The following is a 23,662-nucleotide window of genomic DNA, read 5'->3' as shown; positions in this document are numbered from 1 at the left end:
TAATACATATTGCTGAGAGCAAAAATGGCTGTCATAATTGCAACAAAAGAAAAATACATGATTTGCAAAATAGTGATTTTTTTTTAACGAACATTTTAAAGAAGATATACCTATTAAAAAATATAATATATACTTAATCTGTGCTGATAAAATTCTTTACTTTTGAAAACTGAAAAATGTTCCTTCTGAGAAAATTGAAAGTGTAAGGTTTTTAAATCTTGTTGTTGAATCTAACTTATTTAGGAAATCCAATTTAAAAAAAATCAGATATGGCGAGAGCATGTGTCTTACAATCATAATTAGGCTCATTAAAAAAAAATAATCAGTTTTATAATATTAAACAAAAAATTCTTCTTATAAAACAATATTCAAAATTTATATTTATATAAAATTACGTAATTACAGAAATAATAATTTCTTTTTATTACTTAATTCTAATTTCTTTTTCATTAAATAAGGGACTGATCCAGCTTGGGGCTAGTCGTCACCTGACACTGGAACTCTCAGATCTTGCTTGTAGAGGTACTAGACAATAACTAGCATCTTCAAAATCTGTTTGAAACATACGACCTGGGCAGAACAGAGATTACCTCATGTTTGAAAGTACAACCCTCTTGCCTGATCTGAGTGATAAAAAACCCTTATCTTCACGAGTTCATATCTAAATCAGCTGGAACAATTAACTTTTCAAATTATATCCATGTCAGAGAAATGTTATGTTTAATAAGTAAGGTAGTTTCGTTTAAAAATTTAACATTTTTACATAAATTATACATTATGAAATTTTGTTCAAATCCATTGCTTCTGGAGGTTTGAAAACTTTTTTCCATTCATAATTTATCTATGAATACTTTAAAAAATCTTCGCGAATATTTGAGGTTATTTTTTTGCAAATAAATAAAACAAAGCCTCTTGACTTTGAAGATTTGTTTTTTCAACCATATTAAATTTACCTAACAATTTCTTTTTTTGTCTATTTTTCACATGAAATTAATAAACTATTTTAATTTCTTGTTACAAGCATTTCAATTTAATGCATTTGAAAATTTTCTTTAAGAGCGGACTCGTGTGCCAGCCTAACTTGCTCAACCATAGAATGATTACAAAAACAACCGCCAGTTTATGTCAGTGATCTGAGTGTAGATCAGCTGTGTATCAGCTGAGTGAATGTAGAGCGATGTTGAATTTTAAACGACTAGGCTGAGGGCATTTTAAAGTATTTAGTCGTAAGGAGTATATATGATCGCTAATTTCTAACGTAAATATTTTTCGTCCTGTGTTTTTAATACTCTTTTTGTACATCAAACTTTTCTTGTCGTTTAAATAATAGAAAGCTTACGACGAATCATGTAAGGAGAAAGTTTGTGTGTTTATTTATGTTTTATTTGTCTCGAGTAGCTTGAATTGATTAAAAAACGTAATTAAATAGATTGGAGTATAAGTAAAGTTGCTTATTGAGGTGATACTTTACAATCTCATGATTGAAAATACCGCACCAAATTTGTGTAGGAAGGTAAAATGAAGTTTCATTAAATGCTTTTAAAAATTTTTATGGTGCATTAATACTGATGGATCTTTCAACACCTGAAGAAGAAGACTTTCCTGGAAGATTACTGCATCAGGTAATTCACAGTTAGTTAAAACCTTTTTTAATCATTTACTGGTTGAATTCACTCCTCTTTAAGTTGTCTATGCACTCTAATCTTTAACTGCATTACAGTAACTGAATCATTTTTGTTTAACAGTCCTAACCGTGTGAACACTGGTTGCCTTTTAAAGTGATCCACAACCTTTTATTTCTTCTTAAATTCATTTCAAAACGTTTAATTTTGTATTCTGTCAATCTATATATTTTCTGTACTTACAGTATACTGGTTGTTGACATTACAGTTAAAATTGCTATTGTACTCTATGCGAGTTGAACCACAATCCATGTACGTGATATTACTAAAGGCATTGATTGTGAAAGTGTTTGTTATTTGGAATAATTTGTGTTAATGTAAATGTAGAAATGGTTGTCTATCTTCATGGTATAAGATTTTTACATTTTAACTTAGAAGTTGGGTTAGTCACATAATTTTAATTTAAATCTATATATGAGTGATGACACAAATTATTTAGTTTTAAGTTTTATGGTAATATAAACTGATCAGATATTAGACACTAAAACCTAGATGCTTGTAGTTTTGCTGAAATTAATATAATGGTTTCTTTTATGATCTGGAATTCTGTTAATAGGGAAATAAATATGCAGTTTTACTGTTGATTTAAAAAAAAATTATTTATGGTTTATGAAGAGTGATAATAATTATAAAAAAGATAACTAGCTATAAATAAAAGTTATGATGTATATATTATAATCACCACTTACAATTTTTAATTTTATAGCAGTAGAGTTGCGTAGTCATGTGAATGAAATGAATATGAGTGTAATGCTTTGGCATTTCCTAAGTTATTCATATTCATGATTATTGAAATTTTGCAATTGTGCTTAATTACAAAATATGTTTATTTTGTACTAATTTGTTGGTGTAAATAATTGTATTTCTTTAGTAAGAAGTTATACATTGTGTTTCATTTATATGCTTATATTTAGTAATTTACTTTGTATTCATAATTTCAATTTACAGGCAGCTTTATGGGACAATGCTGAATTATTAGAAGATTTATTGAGAGGTGATCAGTTGGCTCATATTAATAGCCAGGATTCATGGGGTCGTACACCTCTTCATGCTGCTGCAACTACTGAAAATTCACGATGTCTTCGTGTACTGTTACAAGCTGGAGGTGAGTTCCTCTTTCTTATGTTTATAGAAATTGATAACAACTTGAATCTATTTACACTATTCACAGTAAAAGTTTTTGAGTGACGTTTTATTTTAATTTTTAAAATTTCAATTGCTGTTTAAAGTAAGATTTGCCAATACACTGATTTTGCCAATTTCAAATTCCCATTAGTTATTATTAATTTTTAGTTATTTATTTTTCTTATATGTTAACTGTGATTATGACCTTTTGAAGAGTGGTGTATATATAAAGTTAATGAAACAAGTAATGTATACCTATTTTCTTAACCTTAGTTATTATTTAGCTTTGCGTTAGTTTATTTTTGTAGAAAGTTGTTTAAAAAAGTGACTATGGTAAACAAATTTAGAAAGTTCATATACTTTGATAGAACTAATATCTCTTAAATAATGGCTCCTGGGAACAAAATTGTTGCTATACATAGCATATGTAAGGTTAGCTTGATCATTGTATGATTGGATTATTTTATGATTATTTGAAGTTGAATAATGTACTACATTTTATTTGTTAAGATGTAATATTTTGGTCTAATGATGTAAGTGAGGAATTTATTCTGTATGCAACTTTATATACCTATGAATTTAAATTTGGTACTTTTTCCAAGATAAAATTTATTAATTAAAAAATTGCAGTTTAGATTTTTAAATAAAAGTAAAGATTTTGCTAGAATGGGTAGTTGTATAAAATTACTACCTCACCTCTGATTTTAATCAAAATTGGTTTATATCTTACTTAGGAAATAAATTACGTGTTACAAGTAAATTATTTGTTGGAAATGCCTTTCATGAAAGTTACGGCCAAGTATTGGACCCAAAATTTCATTATTTTACCTTGTATATGTGCAAATTGTTTGCAAACTAAATAATTAAGTGAAATTAAGTTAAGAATAAAAGTCCATTCATTTTATTCCTTCTTACATGGCTTAGTATCTTATTTAGTGTGTGTATACTTATGCACAGTTTGACAGTTATGTTCCTGGACACTATAACCACCATATTCCTGATGCTATCTATTGGGGATTGATGAAACTAGCTAGTGAAAGTGTTTTTTTATAGGTTGTACAAATTTCAACTTCATCTATTGATACAGTTGAGCTTCAATTGTGGTAAGGTTTGCTTTTAATCTGTGATTAAGTTAAGAACAAAAAGCAGTGATTAGGCATCATATAAAATTATAAAAAACAAATATTGAAACTTTTGAAATGTTTAAAATTGTGTATGGTGAAGAATGTTGATTGTTATTAAATGTGTTTTGGCATAAACTTTCAAAGAAGGTAAGAGTCTGTAAAGGAAGACAAAAGGACAGGACATCCTTCAACTTCATAAACATAAAAGTTTACAGAACTGATTCAAAATGTTTTAGCTGAAGATCAGAATTTCTGTTGAATTCAAAAGAAATCAGAATAATTAGTAGAGGATATGTAAGATTTTAGTTAAGAAAATGTTAAAAGAAAAAAGTATGTGGACATTTTCTTCCTCATTTGTAAATGTTTGAACAGAAACAATGTGCTACATAGGCTGCTTAATTTATTAAAATTGCTGATGAAAATAGAAGTCTATTTTAAATTATGTCATAACGTTTGTTGAGAGTCCTGTACAGTTCAATAATGAAACATGAAAGTGAAATTTATCTTGGTTCAAAGAAACCCAAAGTTTAGAAACCGAGATTGCAAAAATGACAAATGAAAATGTACATTTTTATGCCAAGGTATCAACAATTTGTGCAGGAAAGTCAGAAATAACAGAAATAAAAATGGGCAGAAATAACAGAATAAATTCATTCATTTGACTGCTTGAATTTATCATGTTAAGCTTGAGTTTAAGCTCAGAAAATGGGTTTTGATTTCTTCTGCATGACAATCTGTTAGAGCATTCTTCAATAGTTGTTCACTTTTTTAACAAGAATCCTTGTATAATACCATACACCATATCACCTGATTTAGCACTAGCCAACTCTATTTCTCCTATAATAAAATTGGCTATAAAAAGGATGAGATTCAAGGATAACTTTTAATCAATAAAAAAGTTATGATGTGCAAACTGCAGGTCATTTCAAAGGTTGTGTTTTCTAAGGTATTTGGTTCATTGAATGAGCAGTGTAAACATTGTACAGAAGCAGATGAGTATTATATTAAATGCAGATAATACTTTAACGTTTTGGTGTGTTTATGAATAGGCACAGCCTGCAAATTTAATTGTTGAGGATTATGTATAAATTGACATGCTCGGGTAATAGTGTATCATGATAGAAATAGACTAGCTTGCTGTTTTATACTAAATGTTGTTATGTGTAGTTTTAAATTTGCCATAGTGCTTTAAGAAGATTTTAAGGAAGAAGCTGTAAGTAAAATTCAAAATTTGGCTTCCGTTCAACCAGTTGAAATTATGAAAATATAGATAAAGTTTTTACAACCAATGAAGATTATTGAAAAGGTTTCTGAAATGACTTGACATATCTTGGAATTCATGTCAGTAAATGTTAATGGAGATTTAAAAATGGAATTTAATTCTGAAAAATTTCCTTTTAATTGTTGACAGAAGGTAAACTAAGCAATTGTTTGATGTTTAAGTTTGACTGAAAAAGTTCAAGCTATGTACATATGTATTTCTTCTTGTAAAAATATTGTCATGTGATTGCGGTTTGACATGGATATTAAGAGATAACACACATAAAAGTTCTTACAAATACAAATTATTTATTATTAAGTAACTTTTAATGCACAAAATAATTCAATTATAAATAGCAAAATACAATTAAAATTTTACTATAAACTTTATAATAGTTAATAAAAATTAATAAGTGATAGTAACATCAAGATAAAAATCACAGAATCAAGAATTCACTCTATACAAAAATTATTTACTTTCATTATTTACTTAAAGAAACTAGCTTACACTTTTAAAAATGAATAATTTCACTTGTTCCCTGCTCACAATGAACTGACGAAACAGCTTCTTGTATTTAACGATTATCCAGAAATGGAATACTCCTGATGCATTCTTCGCTTGTTTCTTACAGTGCACTCATTCCAAATGCTCCTACACACTGTACTTGCATTTATTGTACACTGAACTGTAATTTACTGATTCTCAACAGTATTTAAGTCTACAAGCCTAGGCCTTGACCTGTAATTTGTGCTCGTTGTAACTGCCAACTAACAGTGCATTACATCCTTGTGGATTGTATCTATTATGTAGCTTTGCGTCAGAAATTTAAAGTAGGGGCTAACATGCAAACTATTCTAGGGGATAATGAAATGAAGTTATCTTACGTTTTACAGTTTGTTAGGGCCGTCCATTTATATTCAAATATTTGAATTACTGTGTTTCACCGATTTATGCCATTTGCTGTAAAGCATCATGTCCGGGCAATGATAACATGAAAGTGTTTTTTGCTCTAAAAAAAAAAAATTGACCTGTAACAGTAGCCAACCTACCTTTTATTTATTCAATAAATTCAATTTTTTTTCAATAAATTCTTTCTAGAAAAAATTTCTTTGGTTTTCTTTCATTTTATATTCAATGAAGTAAATTGGTAGATTTTTCATTCTTCATTTTCTCTCTCATCTTCTGGAAGCTTCTCTACCTATTAACAGTATTTTGTGAAGAAAATATATAGTTTATCTTTTAAAAGTATGTAACTACTAGTAGCCAGGACCTGTATCGTCTAACGACTTATCTGTGCAATTACATTTTTTAATAACACATTTCTTTAAAACTTATGTGAATTAAGCAACTTGAAACTTTCAGCCAATTTATTGTAAAATTTTTATTTTATTGTGATATTTTTACACTTTTCATTAGGGTCATTTAGGAGATTTCCTTATGGTATTATAATTATATTTAAAATTGAATTTTTCTGTTATTTCCATATTATTATGTGTGTAAATTTATATTCCTAAAATAAACAGGCTAGGCACAGTAAACACAATGAACAGAAATAGGGATTGACATGAATATTATTCTTTTCTTTTTTTTACATGAAAAATCTTTTTTTGAACCAGCTGTATCCTTTTATTTGGAGATATTGAAAAGATGATTTAATAGTGTGTGAAAAAACCAAATGTGCGAATGTGTGGAGCAGTTTTGAATTTATCTTTCATACCTATATCCTTATTTACGCAGTCTCTCGGGAAATTAAGCTTTTAGCATAAAACCAATGTGACTGCTCTCCCTGTTCAGCTGATCTGTTGTTAGCCAAATGTTTTCTTTTTTCTCTCATATGAAACACCAAATGATAGGGAAGTATTTGTTGATGTCAAAAAGATAAAAAAGAAAATGATGTTAGCTTTGTACTGTCATTATTAAATTATTAAAAGCAGAAATTGAAAAATGTTTCCAGCAATGGGAAAAATTTTGTATTGGGTGTACTAGCCAAAAGGAGTGTACTTTGAAGGAGACTAGAGTGATATGTTTTACAGAAGTTTATAACTATTTTTAAAAAATGGCTATTTTATTAGACTTTCCCCTTTTTACATGTGGTATCTATCAGAAATTGAATACTTCATCATAATGCTTGTATCTATAAGTGTTTTTGGTTGATTTAATGCTGTATTTGCAAATTATGACATTAAATATAATACATATTATCATCTAGCTGGGGTAGGAAATGGGGAAACCTCACCTTTTACTAACTATGCATTAAATATTATTGAAACTTATGTTGGGTAATTACAGATCAGGTCTGCATAAAGTGCCAAATTTGGCTAGGTACTGAAATATACTAAGTTAAGTTTTTAAATTGAATTATATAAATGGAAGACAAAAGTGAATAAAATTCTTTGAGTAGTTGTAGAAATTTATGGGGATTAGTCCATGTAGCTTTTCTAGCCATAACTTCGTCATTATAATAAAATAAATAAATTGCTATTATTAAATTTAATTTGAGGATCAGTATGACATAAATATTCACTTTTATGTAGTGTAAGCATGCAATTTTACTTTAATATATATGTACATACCCTAATTCTGACCCAACTAATCCTTAGTAGAGATTTTATTACACAGTAGGCCTCCTGATCTTCTATCTTTCCCATTATTTCTTCTCTGCTCATTTCATGATGAATCCTCATTTCTCCTCATTACTCTTAACCCCCCTCTTATTGCCTTGAACTTAGAATACCATTGGGGATTTTTCCATCACTCTTTGAAAGCTTACCTCACCAATTCTCCTATGTTTCTATACTATTCCAATTTCATTCAACTCTTCAATTTACTCCCTTATGTAAGATCACTCTTTTATAAACATTTTTCATCCTATTTTTTTCTTCCTTTGAATGGCTTGAAGGTAGTTCCACTTTCGTTCTATCATCTTTTCCGTCTCTGCCTCATATTTTATTGTAGACACATAATAAATCTTATTCTAAATAACTGTCAATTTCTGTTACCATTTTGTACTTAAAAAGCACCTAAAAGCTTGATTCCCCTTTTTTTTTTTGTAAATGATTTGAAATTTCATTTATTATTTTTTTTATCCTCATGGATGTAACCTCCTAAAACTTTATTGACACTTAAATATAATGTGTTTTTTGTGTATAATTCTGAAAAAATTCATGTTAGTGAAAAATGTAAAAGTTTCTTGAAAAATCTAAAGCTTTTTAGGAAAAGATAGATTAAAAATTAATTTTTTATTTGCAGCAGATCCAAATGTTCCATGTGGTCCGAGAGGAGATAATCGTGTAAGTTAATAACTTTTTTTTTTTTTAGTACTTAAATTTTGTTTAATGTTCCATATTAAATATTTAAAAAAGTATAAGTAATATAAAATTATAATAAATCTAATACTTATTTTGGTTTTAAGAACACATTATAATGAAAGCCAGTATTTCATTGTTTTGAAATTTGAAATATATACTATTTATTTCTCAGTGTTAATAGTGTATGTTTTTCATTTATGAAAATTGCAGTATGGAAATTTTAGTCTTATTTATTTATTTTTATTTTTATTTAACAATATTATTATTTAACAAGTGTCTTAGAATGTTATGATCATAAGCAGTAAGAGCCAGGAGCTAGCAGTTTTTACCAATCTAAAAGGAATCAGTACTGTTTGTTATTTATTATGTATATTAAACTCTCACTATACATTAATAGTTTTTTTTGTTAATACTATTTCTTCAGGTGTTTTATCTGTACTGTTACAGTCTATATTTCTTGTCTAAGTTTGTTTTCTTATTATGACAATTTTCAAGTATTGCTTATCAAAGTAGTTTACTTTTGACATATTTTTCGTTTTAGTTTTTTAGCATGTGAATGTGATGTTGTTTTACTTATATTGATATATTTTAGCTAATTATGTTTTACAATTTTTGACTGTATTCTTCTGTTTGGTAGAAATCAGTCAAATTTTTATCTATGTGTTTTGTGTTTTGATTAAAAATAGTGTATTGATTAAAAGTACACGTGTATCATAACAAGTAATAATTTATTCTTTAAAATTATTAGTTTTAGTTATACTTTTTTTTATTAAAATTGATTATAGTTATGTTTTCTAATTGAATCTTTTGAAAATTTTTCGAAGAAAGTTGTTCAGAGAGAGAAAGTGTGTATTTATATATATATATATATATATATAATATTTCCTTTCTACATATATATAGTAAAATTAATTAAATTATATTAATTTACATATTTAAATTTACTAAGTATAATTTAAATGAGGGTTCTAAAATTTATTTTTGTAAAAAGGAAAATAATGATTGTGATTGGAATAATTTTAAACAGTTTAAACTCAGGTTGGTATAACTTCAAATGTTCAATTTTTTTTTATTGTATAAAAATTTTTGATGCTTAATGAAAATGATGCCTCATTGAAGTTTTATGGTTCTTTGTGATAATTATTGAAAAAATTCAAAGTTTGATGATGCTAAATTATATTTTCAAATTTGTTTTAATAGACTCATGTAAACTTAATACTCTTCTTAAACTAATTTTGTTTGTTCGGCTAAAATAATGTATAAATGAATTAGAACGTAATCAAATGCGATTATTAAGAGCTTTATTTTTTCTGTGACTAACAAGTCACTTCTCGTTTAAGTTTTGGTAATAATTGATGGATGAAAGAGTATAATGTTTAGTCTTATAAATATGAATGTATGAACGAACAGATTCCTAGATAATTACTTGCATGAAGTTAGTGTGTATTATGTTAAAAAATGTTTCTTTTCTGAAATTAGATATGACTGAATCAAACATTTTTGATGTATAATATGTTGAAGTTAGGTATTGGATCTTCAGACACAAAAATGTATTTTTTATTGTAATCCAAAAATTTTTAATTTATAAACTTCATAAAATTCAGATTAACAAGTTGAATTTGACATAACATATTATGTGTGGCTACATGCACATCAAGGTTTTGACTTCAAAATTGAGTGTATATATTTGAAATATTTTTAATTTTTGCATCAAGGACTTACAGAAGTTTGAACAAGGTAATTTTAATGATTAGTGTTCATTTCTTAATATTTTTAGAATTTGATTTTATTAAAAAAAGCTGTATGAATATTAATTCATGATTGTATTAGTTTTTTACTAAAGTAAATTTATATTATTTACTATTGAACATTTTAAGTTTTTGGTAATTAAAAAGAGTTTTTTTTTTGTCTAGTCTGGTTTGACTATTTGACTGGTTTGATGCAGCTCACCAAGATTCCCTATCTAGTGCTAGTCGTTTCATTTCTGTATACCCTCTACATCCTATGTCCCTAACAATTTGTTTTACATATTCCAAACGTAGCCTGCCTACACAATTTTTTCCTTCTACTTGTCCCTCCAATATTAAAGCGACTATTCCAGGATGCCTTAATATGTGGCTTATAAGTCTTGTCTCTTCTTTCAGCTGTATTTTTCCAAATGCTTTATTCTTCATCTATTTGCCGCAACACCTCTTCATTTGTCACTTTATCCACCCATCTGATTTTTAACATTCTCCTATAGCAGCACCAAATTTCAAAAGCTTCTAATCTTTTCTTCTCAGATACTCCGATTTTCCAAGTTTCATTTCCATATAAAGCGACACACCAAACATATACTTTCAAAAATCTTTTCCTGACATTTAAATTAATTTATGATGTAAACAAATTATATTTCTGACTGAAAGCTCATTTCACCCATGCTATTCGGCATTTTATATCGCTCACTAAAGATGAATGAAGCTCCTGCTTCATTCATCTTTAGTAATTCTACTTCCCAAATAACAAAATTCTTCTACCTCCATAATCTTTTCTCTTCCTATTTTCACATTCAGTGAAAATCTTCATTATTTCTACTACATTTCATTACTATCGTTTTGTTCTTGCTTATTTTCATGTGATAGTTCTTGCATAGGACTTCATCCATGCCATTCATTGTTTCTTCTAAAACCTTTTTACTCTCAGCTAAAATTACTATATCATCAGCAAATTGTAGCATCTTAATCTTTTCACCTTGTACTATTACTCTGAATCTAAATTGTTCTTTAACATCATTAACTGGTAATTCCATGTAGAGATTAAAAAGTAATGGGGATAGGGAACATCCTTGTCTTACTCCCTTTCTTATTACGGGTTCTTTCTTATGTTTTTCAATTATTACTGTTGCTGTTTGGTTCCTGTACATGTTAGCAATTGTTCTTCTATCTCTGTATTTGAACCCTAATTTTTTTAAAATGCTGAACATTTTATTCCAGTCTAAGTTATTGAATGCCTTTTCTAGGTCTATAAACGCCAAGTATGTTGGTTTGTTTTTCTTTAATCTTCCTTCAACTATTAATCTGAGGCCTAAAATTGCTTCCCTTGTCCCTATACTTTTCCTGAAACCAAATTGGTCTTCTCCTAACACTTCCTCCACTCACCTCTCAATTCTTCTGTATAGAATTCTAGTTAAGAGTTTTGATGCATAACTAGTTAAATTAATTGTTCTGTATTCTTCACGTTTATCTGCCCCTGCTTTCTTTGGTATCATTACTATAACACTTTTTTTGAAGTCTGATGAAACTTCCCCTTTTTCATAAACATTACACACCAGTTTGTATAATCTGTCTATCGCTTCCTCACCTGTACTGTGCAGCAATTCTACAGGTATTCCGTCTATTCCAGGAGCCTTTCTGCCATTTAAATCTTTTAATGCTCTCTTAAATTCAGATCTCAGTTTTGTTTCTCCCATTTCATCCTCTTCAACTTCCTCTTCTTCCTTTATAACACCATTTTCTAATTAATTTCCTCCGTATAACTCTTCAATATATTCCACCCACCTATCGACTATACCTTTCATATTATAAATCGGTATACCATCTTTGTTTAACGCATTATTAGATATTAGTTTATGTACCCCAAAATTTTCCTGTATGCTCCGTCTATTTTACCAATGTTCATATCTCTTTCCACTTCTGAACACTTTTCTTTAATCCACTCTTCTTTTGCTAGTTCGCACTTCCTGTTTATAGTATTTTTTAATTGTCGATAGGTCCTTTTACTTTCTTCATCACTAGCATTCTTATATTTTCTATGTTTATCCATCAGCTGCAATATATCGTCTGAAACCCAAGGTTTTCTACCAGTTCTCTTTATTCCGCCTAAGTTTGCTTCTGCTGATTTAAGAATTTCCTTTTTAACATTCTCCCATTCTTCTTCTACATTTTCTACCTTATCTTTTTTAGTCAGACCTCTTGCGATGTCCTCCTCAAAAATCTTCTTTACCTCTTCTTCCTCAAGCTTCTCTCAATTCCACCGATTCATCTGACACCTTTTCTTCAGGTTTTTAAACCCCAATCTACATTTCACTATCACCAAATTATGGTCGCTATCAATGTCTGCTCAAGGGTAAGTTTTGCAGTCAACGAGTTGATTTCTAAATCTTTGCTTAACCATGATATAATCTATCTGATACCTTGCAGTATCGCCTGGCTTTTTCCAAGTGTATATTCTTCTATTATGATTTTTAAATTGGGTGTTGGCAATTACTAAATTATACTTCGTGCAAAACTCTATAAGTCGGTCCCCTCTTTCATTCCTTTTGCCCAGCCCGTTTTCACCCACCATATTTCCTTCCTTGCCTTTTCCAATGCTTGCATTCCAATCTCCAACTATTATTAAATTTTCATCTTCTTTTATGTGTTAAATTGCTTCATCAATTTCTTCATATACACACTCTACCTCATCATCATCATGGATGCTTGTAGGCATATAGACGTTAACAATCGTCGGTTTAGGTTTTGATTTTATCCTTATTACAATGATTCTATCGCTATGCATTTTGAAATACTCTACTCTCTTCCCTATCTTCTTGTTCATTACGAAACCTACTCCTGCTTACCCATTATTTGAAGCTGAGTTAATTATTCTAAAATCACCTGACCAAAAGTCGCCTTCCTCTTCCCTCCGAACCTCACTAATTCCTACTACATCTACATTTATCCTACCCATTTTCTTTTTCAAATTTTCTAACCTATCAACCTTTTTTAAACTTATAACATTCCACGCTCCGACTCATAGAATGTTATTTTTTAATTTTCTGGTGACCCCCTTCCTTAGTAGTCCTCACCCGGAGATCCGAACGGGGGACTAGTTTACCTCCGGAATATTTTACCAAGGAAAGCGCCTCCATCATTGTTGTATGAAAATGCAGAGAGCTACATTTTCTTGGAAAAAAAGCAGCTGTAGTTTTCCATTGCTTTCAGCTGCGCAGTACTCATAGGCCTGAGTGATGTTTGTATGGCCATTTAAGTTGTCCTGACTCACACCCTTTACAACTACTGAAAGAGCTGCTGCCCTCTTTCAGGAATCATTCCTTAGTCTGGCTCTCAACAGATACCTCTACGATATGGTTGCACCTTCGGTCCAGCTACTCTGTATCACTGAGCACTCAAGCCCCCTCACCAATGGCAAGGTCTCATGATTTATAGAGGGGGTAAAAAGAGTTTGTCAAATAAATAATATGCTTTAAAATTGATCCATATTAATCAATTAAATCATTGTGGTTTATTCATTATAATTTATAATTTTAATTCAGTGAATCAAGTAGACCTTGGTTCTTTGAATAATAACAGGCCGAAGTAAATTTATAAATGGTGTATTATTAATATTAGAAGTTTAATTTATAACATTTTTAAGTGTTCTAATACTGTTTAATTTTTAGATTTTTATTTATAGATTCAGTAGATAGGTGTAGTAGTTAATTTGGTTGTGTTTATTTTTGTTATTAGACTCCATTGCATGTATGTTCTGAACATGGGTTTGTTGGCAATGTTATGCTGTTATTAGCGCATTGTGCTGATTTAGTCGCTAGAGATAGCAATGGTATGACTGCTCTTGATATTGCTGAAAAGGGTGAACATGCAGAATGTATGCAAGTTTTGAAACAGGCAGCTGGTAAGTACATCAGTTTTATTAAGTTACCTTTTAGAAATACATTGTTATATTTTAGAAAATATTATCTAGTCAATATTTCTGCCTTTTGAAATTCTTTTTTATGATAAGAATAATAATTGATTTTTTTCTAAAAATGAACCATTTAAAATGATAGAAGTTTCTTATGTTGTAAGATACAAGATAGACCGAGCTTTTTTTTTAAATTGAGAAATCATGACTGAGGATGTGGATCTTAAAAAGTTATTAGATTGGGTTGCCTGTTAATTAACTTTTTTTTGTACAATCTATTAATGCCAAGGGTTTTTTATATCTACCTTTTGATGAAAAAATAGGTGGCTTTAATTTTTTATGCTGAATTAATTGTAAGGAAGAAAGGAATTAACCACTTGCCAGGATTGCTTAGGCTCTGTTGTAGAGTTTTAAATTTTATTTACTTTCAAAGTTTTTTATCTTTTAAACTAAAACATAATTTTCTAATATAGATTTTTGCTTTAAGTATGATGTATTATCAGAGGATGCTTTATGTATTAAAGAGTAAATGAGTTGATTTTTTTTTAATTTAATAATTGTATTTCATAAACATTGTTAAAACATTATACACATACACATGATAAAAACAAGATATCACATTAAATGGATAGATAAATTAAAAATAACTGCTGTGTGTATATGTTGAAGTAATGAGTTGTTACTACTATTGTTGCTCTTGGACTGAAATGAAAGTGTACTGATCATTATGATTGCTGCAATATCTTTAATTTATAACTTGGATCTCAATTGATAAACATGATAGAAATCTGTTTCTTAAAAAGAGGACTAAAGTATATTAAAGTAGAAAAGAAAAATGTAAAGTAGAAAAGAGGAGTGGTTGAAAAGTAAAAATTAAGATTAATTAAAGAAAATAATCTCAAAGAAAATGGTTTTAATTATAATCAAAAGAAACCATTTTGCAGGAATAAAACTTAAATTACATCAGACATGTAGATGTAAATAATTTATTGTTGGAAAATTAAGAAAGAATGATAATTGGGGAGAATGTGGGCAGGATTTTGTCTTAAGGAGTGCGGAAAACAACAGTTCATTATACGTTTAACAAAGCATAATGTTTAAAAAAAAGATTAATTTTGAATACTCGAGAAAACTGCACAATATTCAAAGAAGCAAATATGGTATGTAATAAAAAAAAATTCAGGATACTATGTGCTACACAAGATCTGCTGAAGTACGGGAGAACTTGAACAGTTCTTAGCCAAGAAAAAGTGAATGCCTTAGGAAGAGTATGGTTAAAATTGAGGGACCTAAAATGTGTACAAAAGGTTAATGTTTTTGCAACTTCTGCATGGAAAATTTTATAGAAAGATTTAAAGTTTTTCTGTGCGAAATTCTACTCTCACAAGTTCAAGAAAGTTACCATGTGAGTAGAGTGCAAAGGTGTTACAGTTCCATAATAAGATGATCCTGAATTAAGAAAAAAAAACTTAGCTGTGAGTGTGAAACTCACCTCACAATCCAAGATAGAATTACCCATAATAAAGCACAAAGCATAATGATGTGCCAAATGTGAAGATGCTTTGTTTCCCAAATCAACTGATTTTGGGAAACTGTAAGTCTGAGATAAATTGATGAATGAACCTCTGTACTTGTATAGAGTGCCAGTGTGTTGTGCTTTTTGAACGGGTGGTGTCATTGGAACCATTTTTTCTTGAAGATGCTATTGAAAATGCTTTAACTATTCTCTTAAAGGGGGGGGAGAGGTTAATTTGTGTGATGCTGCAAGCTTCTTTTTTGCAGAAAGTTGAACAATCGTCATGACATGTTGTTCCAAGAGAATAGCACCACGACCGTCTGGCTTGTACAATGATAATTTGGTGGTCCCATTTCCTGGTTGAATAAAATCCAAATCAGGCAATGTCATTTTGCCTTCTCCTTTGGTTTGAGAGCACTAGACTTTTTTCTTTAGGTTATCTGAAGGAAAGAACCTATACTAACAAGCAGACAACAGATCAACAATTGAAGCCCAACACTTGTCATAAAATCGAGCAAATAACCTCAGAAATGTGCTCTGATATATTGAAAAATCTGTGTTGCAAAATTGCAAAATTTGTGTTGTTGCCAGAGATGGTCATTTAATCATTGTTATTTTTCATAATTTCCACTTGTTTTATTAAAAAATTATTTAAAAGTTTGTGTCCTTATATAAAAAGTTCTTGCTATGTATATTATATTACACTATTATAAATATATTATTTTAGTATAATTTCTCGTGGATTGTAATCCAAATTAATCTGAAATTATTAAACTACTAATTGATGAAAATAAGGAAAGCAATTATGATAGTCAACTTACAGAACAGAGAGGCACAAGAATATAATAATAAAAATCACTAAAACAAAATTTATAAAAATATATACATATACTTTAATAAAGTTGATAAAATTGATAATAAATAAAGTTTATAATAATAAATTATGATTATTTAGATCATAATAAATTTTGTTAATAAAATTGAACCGAAATTCTTTGGAAAAATTACTGTTTTTAGTTATTGTTGTCATCTAATTAGGTTAATTTCTTATTTCTGAAATTACCTCTTACTTAATTTGTATCAGTTTAATCATGAAAAGTTGACATTTTTTAAAATGGAATTAAAATGGCTGATTTTATAACTTTGTGGAAATATTCTTCTAACAGATAATTTTGAAGTAAGTTGTTTTCATTCAATTAATATCAGTGGTTTTAGTTAGTTCTTAAAAAATTAATTTATAGTTACTCTAATTACTGTACTTTTTAGTTGCCTTTTATGGTTTATAAAAATGTTATTTATTTATTTTGTTTTAGTGACTCTTATTATTATATTCTTGTGCCTCTCTGTTCTGGAAGTTGGCTATCATAATGGCTTTTCTAATTTTCATTACAGTTGCTTGAAAAATTCAAGAATTGAAAACCACATTTGAAGGGGTTTAAGTCAGGATATCTTTCTTCTACTAATGTTTCTCTACCCAGTCATTTTACCTTGAAAGATATCCAAGGTATTCTTTAAATCCTTGAAGAATATTTTTAATAACTGATTCTTTTCAGTGTTTCGCATTATATGAACTATAGTTCATAATATAATTATATATTATTTCTACATTTAATAGTGTTAATTATGATTGTCTTTCATTATTCTTTATAGTTTTTCACTGTTTGTTACACATTTACCTGTGAAACATTCTATCTATCCATTTAGCAGACTACTGGCTTTAATATCAAAAACGTAATACTAATGTTTCTAATATCTCAGAGTATGTATTATATAAAAAGGATATAATATCAAACCCTCTCTCATACCTTACAAAATTTTAACCATTTTTAGTAGTTCACCCTCAACCTGCTTGTAAAACACAAGTCATGATAATCTTATCCTTCCTTCTTTTATCAATATTTAGTATTTTTACCAGTTTCTTAGAGTATACATTATCAAACACCTTCAGAAAATCAGTATATACCTTACAACTTGTATCCTGTATCTGAATCTAATCCTGGAATCAAACAAACCTTCTTTTGTTTATAGGTCATCTTTGAAACCTAACTACGTGGGAATCAGATTTTTCTCTCAGTGCTTATGTATTTAAGGATGTATGATTTACAAAAGCAATTTCAAAAAGTGGTTTATTATATTAAACTGATCGTTCAGTATTCTTCACATTTCCTAACACTTTTTTTTAGATACTGCAATAAACTGGGATTTTAGCCACTCCTCCAGAAAGCAAGAAATTGCTTATAATTTTAGATATTGTTCAAATTTATATTATATCCAAGTGAATTTAGCTACAACATGCATTTGATATATTTTTGGTTTTCCTATTGAAAAAAAAAATGAAAGAAAAACTAAATAATGATAATTTACTTTGTATGATTGATACTGGTACAGTTAATTTTTAATTGATTTATTTATATTCAGAAATTTTATGCCTATCTCATTATGAGCTTTTTAAATATAACTAACTTACAGATATTTCAGAAATGAAAGTACTCTTGCAAAGATCCATTCGTTCAAAGATTGTAGGAAATCTTTGTAGACCATGTTGGCCATTTGTCATTCTGCCAGCAGGGTGACAATGCTGTTTATTAAAAAGAATCTTAGTTAATGCTAATTATGTAAGTAGAATCCTCAAATAAAATTCTTTTTTTTATATGCCAGGGGATTGGGAGATGCTGAGCTGTATTAGTTTTTAGTGTATTATTTTTTATATATTTACTTATGTATGTAGATTTGTGCTTGACTGTTGTCAATTGGTTGTTAAACTCTTATAACTTGTTAATAAAATGCTGGCTCTTTAATTTTTTGTGGTTTCTCTGAGTAATATCTATCACTTTTTTGGTAATTTAAAAATTAAAAGTTTGGATAGATTTTAATGGAAGGGATTGAATGCTTTTTAATAGCTTAATCATAATGTTTCCAACTTATTAATAATTTAAATAAATCAAAACCTCAATTATTGCTCAGTATGATCAATTACAGTCGGTCAGGCAGTTGGTTAGCCTATTAGTTCGACTACTATTTTATTTTTTTGGAATTGAATTAGAAAGAATAGATTTATTATTGGATATCTAAAACCTTCACTGAATTCTTTTCAGAAAAATTAGTTGTGGTGAAACAATAAAATTCCAGCTTTTTTGAGTAAACTAAATGTATCTTTTTTTAAATTCTCTACTTTAAAAAAAAAAAAAAGATTAGGATATGCAATTCCTTGAGTACTCTTCTGAGAATCCATACAAATATCCATGGGTGAGGTTGATTTATAATTTATTTTTATGAATTTTTGTTGTAGAATTGGTCATAGAAAAATTAATTTAAAGTGATTATATGAAAATTACCTGTATGTATTAAAAGTGTGTTACAAATTAATATATTTAAATTGGATGAACTATTTTAAAAAATCAGTTTTGAAATCTAGTATTTTGAAGAAATATAAATTTTTTTTTTCCGTAAATTTGTAATGGTGGTTACTGATGCTCAAAATATTTTGTCAGAATGTTGTAGTTTACCTTCAAATAAAATGTATTAGAATTTTATCACAATTATACAAAATGTGGTGGTGATTTTTAATGCAGCTTCAAAATTTTGCATTTGTACTAGTAATCATGACTTTATTGAAAAAGTACTATCTTTTACACTTTCTTATAATATCAAATTAACTCAGGATGCCTAAAAATGTATTTTATCATAGATTTTTTTTGTTTTTAAAACTCTACTAAAAAGTCATCCTTTCTTCTCTAGTCTGTCTGGAAATCATTTCTAACTTTATCCAGTCAGCTATTTAATTTATAATTCTTTTTTTTTGTAATACCACAAATGAAAATTCATTACCTCTGCATTATAGGTTTTCCTGTATTAAATTGTTCACTATTATAAAGCACTATGCAAGTATTATAGATCCTTTTACCTAATTTTAAAATGTCCTTGTGGTTCTAAAGGAATTTATTTCTGGATGGAAGTTCTTGTTGTTATTTTTGTCTGCTTTTTATATATTCATCCTCTTTTTTTTAAAATTCTGTCATCTAAATAAAAAATAAGCTGCAAAGACCATATTAATTGTATTTAATTAAATTAGCTCATCAAATTTCTTTCAGCAAGGAACCTACAACACGTAGGTTTTTCTTTTAAGAAGTTTTTGGTTTAAGATAAAAGCTTACTTTTCACAGCATAATCATTTTAATATCTTTATTTGTTCTCTGTGGTTGTTACACCTTATCAAAGTTTTCCCTCATGTTACTTTTTTCTACCATTGTTAATCGCTATACATTTTATTATTAATAATTGTGTTTATTTTACATACTTTATAACACCTATCTATTTGATGTAAAATCTTTATGTATTTGAAAATGTTTAAATTTTATTCTCTTAATTTATATAATTGTAGAATGGTTTACTTGATGACATCTACTTTCATTGTCATTCTGTAAAATCAGTTTTGACAGCAAAATTTATAGATAAACAATCAGCTATTTGATTAATATAATTATTTTATTTTTTGTTTAAATGTGTAAATAATTTGGAAAAAATAAAGTTCATAAAATTTATTATGGCTGATGTCTAGAACATTTTTCTGGTTAATTACAAGCTCCTTCTCATAGTAAAATGGTTTTTATCGCTACTCAATGAGTCTCTGAGAAGACAAAGGGAGTTCGTAATGGATAAATTAAATGTATTCGTCGGTTTATTTCAAAGTATTGTCTTTAACAATGATGATTACGGTTTTTATTAATTTTTATGGTAAACTGTTTTGTAGCAGTTTTTTATTATCATTAGTGAGAATATAATGAACATCCTTTAGTGTTTCATGAAGCTGATGATGTAAAATTTGAAGTAATTAAGTTTAGTGAATGTTTTCCAAAAAAAATTAGTATGAATATTGATGTTGGGAGTGTATGTACCAACAGAGGGGAGATTTACCGAATGCAAATTAACATTTACTTGTATAGAGTTCTACATTTTGCTTAGAATTAACATCTGTGTCCATGTTGTTGCAGTAAAAGATTGCTCATATTTGTATGGATATTTCCATAAACTCCCTTAAGTTCATTTTTCTTAAAGAAATTAAATAATTTTGTATTTGTACAGTGTTTATTTATTTAATACTAGAGAATACTAAATTAATACCGATACTGCCAATTAATCAACCTGTGGAAAATAATATTTTTGCTGAAACGAAGTAAAATAGAACTCTCATTTTACAGACAATGTCAGCTGTAGTTGAGATAACTGCAACTTTTATTTAAACAATCTAATTTTGCACCAAAAAATAATGCCTTGCATCTTATCTCTTCCATGGTTCTCTTGATGTGTAGTAAAAAATGGCTGATTATAGTACATTAAAGTTAAACAGTAATATATGCTATTTGGCTGAACCTGTTTAGATGTATGATCCCATGTTGGAATCCTTAATTAATGGGAACATCAAAGGCTCTCTCTCTCGCTCTGTATATATATATATATAAATATATTTATTTTTTTAATATTGTATTTAAATACAATGTATTTAAATTTGTAATTTAAAAAACTGTATCAGATGATGAGTCACTTTTGAAAAACTTTCATCTCAGCACTTCATTCTGAACGATTCGGAAACCTCATCTCTCATATGTGTGAAATTGTTATCTACTAGTGTTTATACACGACTGCCCAAAACGGAGTGTAATGTATTTAGGGTGTATGTATGTATCATGTATGGTCCACCATAGCAGCTCAATGGCTGAACTGATTTAGATGTATGACCCGAGTTGGAATCCTTACATTACTGGGAGTGTCATAGACTATAAATATATTTGTTTAAATAAATTTAAAAAATGAAAAGTAAAATTATACTATTTATATAAAAAGTATAATATCCATTTACCAACAATTTTGGGTTTGATGTTTATTAATTATATTGGGTAGCAGGGTGTTTTCCAATTCACTCATAAATATGTTGTCCATAAGAGCAGAAAGTGGAGATCCCATACTTAGACCTTTTTCTTGCAGATAATATTTATTATTAAATTTAAAATAATTTTATTTAACACGTAGTTTTAATAGATTTATTATATCATCTATTTTTAATTTAATCAAAGTATTATTAATTATTTTTATAGTTTTATTAGTGCCAATGTTTGTATACATATCTTTTATATCATGTTATTAATTTGGTTGTATTATTTATATTTATATTATTAATTATATTTATTAGATCGTAAATATTTTTTAAATTATATTTATTCTCAATATTAATGTATTCTTTTAATCTATTAGATAAACATTTTTACTTAACTGATAACGTGGAAGTGTTTTTGTAATTTATAAGAGGTCTTATGGGCATGTTATCTTTATGTATTTTAGGTAATGTTTTTAGTATTGGTGCATTGGTATTAGTTTGAAATATTGTTTAGCGTATTCATCCTGTAATATACATAAGCATTTTTTGATATTAGAGGTGATTTCTTTTTTAATTTTATTTGTAGGATCCTTTATTTTTTTAATTTTATTATCTTCTATAAATTTGTTTGTTTTTTCTGTATATATGTATAATACTGTTAATGATAACAGGATTATTGATTTTATCTGATTTGACAATAAATGCATTATTATTTTATAATTTGCTTTTTATATTTCTGTATATGCTATAATTTTTATTGGAATTCTTGGTAATATCATTTAAATTATTATTATTTTTAATGATAAAAATTATACTAACAAAATGTCTTCTTAATTTATTTTTATTCTCTATATTATCAATTTTAAATAAATTACTTTCTATGTTGATAATAGTATTTTTGATAATATTATTCTTATTTAAGGTTGGGTAAATTAAATGTTAAGAAAATTAAACCTAAAAATTATACTGTATAGAAATACTATGTGGTCTTTAATTATCCTGTATTAAAGAGCAATGTTTTCTTCAGCAATCGTGTTTTTTAATTTTTAATATATATTTCTTGTTTATTTGTAACATAACAACAAAAGTTACTTAATTTCTCTACTTAGCCGCCATTTCAATTTAAATGCTTTTAATATTGTACTTCTATTTCATCACAATATGCATTTTTGAAGCAGCGATTGCGCGTTGTTGCGAAAGTTAATGTGAAACAAAATTATATGTCACATAGTTTGTTTTATATTGAGCATTGAAGACGGCAAATATTTCATAGTAAATTTGTGAATGTTAACTTCTTACGCTTGACATAAATTGAACGAATAAAAAGGCTACCCGGTCACAGGCATGATTTTAGAGGTTACTTACTTTTCTCAATTCTGACAATTCCTGAATGATGCTAACGCGATCGTATTTACTTAATTAGTTATGCGATTGATTTTCTGAAATAATTTGATTAAGAAATTAACATCCTCTCATGTATACCGATCGAGAAATATTAATACCGATTCATTACTTTTGTCCTATTAAAAGTACAGGTTTTCTTTTTCAAGCGGTACTTTAGGTTCCATCTGGTAATAACTTTTTAGCCGTGATGTTTGTCGACAATTTTATTTAGGCTGTACCCGAAAATCTGAGATAAATCAGAGGCAATATTACCTAAAATCTGGAGGCCGTCTGTAATAAAAAATTATCTGTCCTTACGACATTGATTTTTGGTTTAGCTCTTTAGTCACAAGAAAGGAGACTCCTCTAAAACGATCTCCGTCGTAAAACATTCGGTCTTCATTGAACATGATAAAACAGTTTTCTGACACCAACCATTCATCATTTCATCATGTCTTATTTGCCTATAGGATCTACCGAGCGAACATTTTACAAACCGGGGATTACGCTTTGAATTTTATACGTAACGGGATTTTCTGTATTTATTTTACACACGTTTTAAGGCACACACACGTTTTACGCTCAGTAAAACAGTTATAAGGTATGCTCAGTCGCTTTACTTTTTTCTTTTTTAAATTCACACGGGGCGGCCGGCATTCGCCTAGAAGGCTTGACCTCAGCCGCACCTATGAGTCGTGGCGATGACTAAAAACCCACCCTAGTTTGGGGA

The 23,662-nt window shown here is 28.3% G+C and overlaps 1 protein-coding gene across 1 annotated transcript in view; it reads left to right on the top strand.

Annotated features, from left to right (window-relative positions):
• Positions 1–1,180: 1,180 nt before the first annotated feature.
• Positions 1,181–23,662, top strand: part of Lrrk (Leucine-rich repeat kinase) — a 230,511-nt gene continuing 208,029 nt past the window's right edge. The window contains exons 1-4 of the mRNA XM_075359136.1: positions 1,181–1,622; positions 2,631–2,787; positions 8,442–8,482; positions 13,987–14,152. Coding sequence (XP_075215251.1) covers positions 1,569–1,622; positions 2,631–2,787; positions 8,442–8,482; positions 13,987–14,152 — 418 coding nt within the window. The 5' untranslated portion in view covers positions 1,181–1,568. The remainder of the gene's footprint in view (positions 1,623–2,630; positions 2,788–8,441; positions 8,483–13,986; positions 14,153–23,662) is intronic.

The sequence above is a fragment of the Lycorma delicatula genome, chromosome 3 (genome assembly GCF_047948215.1).
Source record: "Lycorma delicatula isolate Av1 chromosome 3, ASM4794821v1, whole genome shotgun sequence".
NCBI classification, from domain to species: domain Eukaryota; kingdom Metazoa; phylum Arthropoda; class Insecta; order Hemiptera; family Fulgoridae; genus Lycorma; species Lycorma delicatula.
This window is presented reverse-complemented; position numbering and strand designations above follow the sequence as displayed.